This window comes from Corticium candelabrum, chromosome 17, assembly GCF_963422355.1.
Source record: "Corticium candelabrum chromosome 17, ooCorCand1.1, whole genome shotgun sequence".
Lineage (NCBI taxonomy): Eukaryota > Metazoa > Porifera > Homoscleromorpha > Homosclerophorida > Plakinidae > Corticium > Corticium candelabrum.
In genome coordinates, this window is record NC_085101.1 from 6,239,160 (window position 1) to 6,241,659 (window position 2,500).

General features: G+C 45.3%; 1 protein-coding gene across 1 annotated transcript in view; it reads left to right on the plus strand.

The window, feature by feature from the left end:
- Nucleotides 1-2,500, plus strand: part of LOC134192919 (serine/threonine-protein kinase OSR1-like) — a 5,265-nt gene that overhangs the window by 1,312 nt on the left and 1,453 nt on the right. Inside the window, exons 6-10 of the mRNA XM_062661674.1 lie at nucleotides 28-236; nucleotides 583-719; nucleotides 2,141-2,192; nucleotides 2,260-2,325; nucleotides 2,382-2,492. Coding sequence (XP_062517658.1) covers nucleotides 28-236; nucleotides 583-719; nucleotides 2,141-2,192; nucleotides 2,260-2,325; nucleotides 2,382-2,492 — 575 coding nt within the window. The remainder of the gene's footprint in view (nucleotides 1-27; nucleotides 237-582; nucleotides 720-2,140; nucleotides 2,193-2,259; nucleotides 2,326-2,381; nucleotides 2,493-2,500) is intronic.

Genomic DNA, 2,500 nt, shown 5'->3' on the forward strand with positions numbered 1-2,500 from the left:
ACGTACATATTTATTGTGATTGTTCAGACTTTGGTGTGAGTTCGTGGTTGTACGAGGGTGGTGACACGAGTCGAAAACAGAGAAAGACATTTGTAGGCACACCATGCTGGATGGCACCTGAAGTGATGGAACAAGTGTCCGGATATGACAGCAAGGCAGACATCTGGAGTGTCGGAATTCTTGCTCTAGAGCTGGCAACAGGACATGCTCCCTATGCCAAGTTCCCTCCTATGAAGGTGAACTTATGTACGTACATACATACAGACAGACAAGCAGACGGACAGACAGACAGACAGATAGGCAGACAGACAGACAGACAGACAAGCAGTCGGACCGACAAACAGACAGACAAACGGACAGACAGACGGGCAGACAGACCAATAGACAGACAAACAGACAGACAGACAGACAGACAAGCAGTCGGACCGACAAACAGACAGACAAACGGACAGACAGACGGGCAGACAGACCAATAGACAGACAAACAGACAGACAGACAGATGTAGTTAATTAAAGAAACGATTGTTATGTATGCAGACAAACACTTGTAATGGAACGAAATTGATTGTTTGTGTTTGTTAGGCATTAATGTTGACACTTCAGAATGACCCACCGACGTTGGAGTTGTGTGGTGACTTGAATCATGACGACTACAAAAAGTATTCAAAGATGTTCAGGAAGTTTGTTGACTCATGCTTACAGAAAGATGCAGATGCAAGGTCAGAATTTTAGTTGTCTCGCCACCTACTGACAGGTAGACAGACAGACAGACAGACAGACAGACAGACAGACAGGCAGACAGATATACTACATCAGTTGCTACTTACGTTGTGGAACACGCTCCTCTTCCGAGGGACTTGGCTCGTCTACGTTCACTACGAGGAAATGGTGCTGGCGCCTGGCTTACTGCAATCCCCGAATCGACAAATCTCGCATTTGAACCTTACGAATATCGTTTGGCGTGTTTGTTGAGGATGGGGTTGCAGCTGCCAGCTGTCAGCTGGATACAAGAGTGTAATTGTGGGTCGGTGTTGGACGATATGGGATATCACCTCCTCACTTGTAAAAAAGGCGGAGGACCGGTTTGGTCCCATGATTCAGTGGTGAGCAACTGGGACGACTGCCTGCGGCAATTGAAAATTCATCACAAAAGAGAGCCAAGAGACCGGTATAGTAACAGCAACAACCGGCCTGATATCGTGGTATTTGATGTCGGTACGGGGGCCAACACAGAGTTAGATGTTGCTCTGTCACATCCCTGGGCATCAGACATACTCTGTCAAGCAGCATTGAGAGATGGAGCAGCTGCAACGAGAAGAGAGGACAGGAAGTTTTCGAAATATAGTCAAATTAAGCTTCCTGGCATGGCATCTATGAAGTTTGTCCCTCTTGTTATGGAACATTTTGGCCGTTGGGGTGATGAAGCGACCAAGTACCTCCAGGAGCTTTCGCAAAGATCAACCGACGACGCAGGGAATCACAATTCTAAGGCATTTATGTGTTATTGGCGAAAACGCTTTTCGACAACGCTGCAGAAGTGCAATGCAAAGACGATCTGCAAGAAGATATTGACATTAACTTCCAATGACAATAGAAATATAGATATAGATGACTTCCTTACACAGTTTTTTATTCATTAGCTTAGTAGTTATGGCCAGAAAAGGCTTTAAAGCAGTAGCACAGCTTGTTAGCCATGAACATAGTTTGTAATAGTAGTCATGTATGAAAATATATTATTTGGCAGACAGGCAGACAGACAGACACATGGACAAACAGGTGGACAGATATGGACAGGTGACAGACACAGACAGGTAGACAGAGATGGACAGACAAGTGCATACATACATACATGCATGCATACATACACAGACAGACAGACAGACGGACAAACAGGTGGACAGACACATGGACAGGTGGACAGACAGATAGACAGACGGGTAGACAGAGATGGACAGACAAATGTACATACATACATACGTACATGCATACATGCAAAGACAGACAGACAGACAGACAGACAGATAGACAGACAGATAGACAGACAGACAAATAGACAGACAGTCAGATGGCTGGACAAACGTTGGTAGACTAGCTGCAGAGTAGGACAGCAGGACTATTTATGTCACAACTTGTCATACAGATTGACGGCTGCTGAATTGCTCAAAACCGAATTTATCAAGAAGAAAGCCAAGGTCTGCACAATCGTGTATTATCCAACTGTGAACACTAAACCTACGACCTTTCACACATGTGTAATAGGGAAAAGAGTTTCTAATGCAGCATCTCGTCCCCATGGTAGCAAACATTAAAGATCGCTCACAGAAGGTGCTGTTTTTTGCTTGTGATTGACTCTAGTCTAATGAATGTAATTGGTTCTCTAGGTTCGTAGAGTGGCAGGAACGAGTGGTAGACTGCATCGGACTGAGGATGGCGCCTGGGAGTGGTCAGATGATGAGTTCTCTGGGCCAGTTGACGAGGAAGAAGGAGAGAAGGTTTGCAG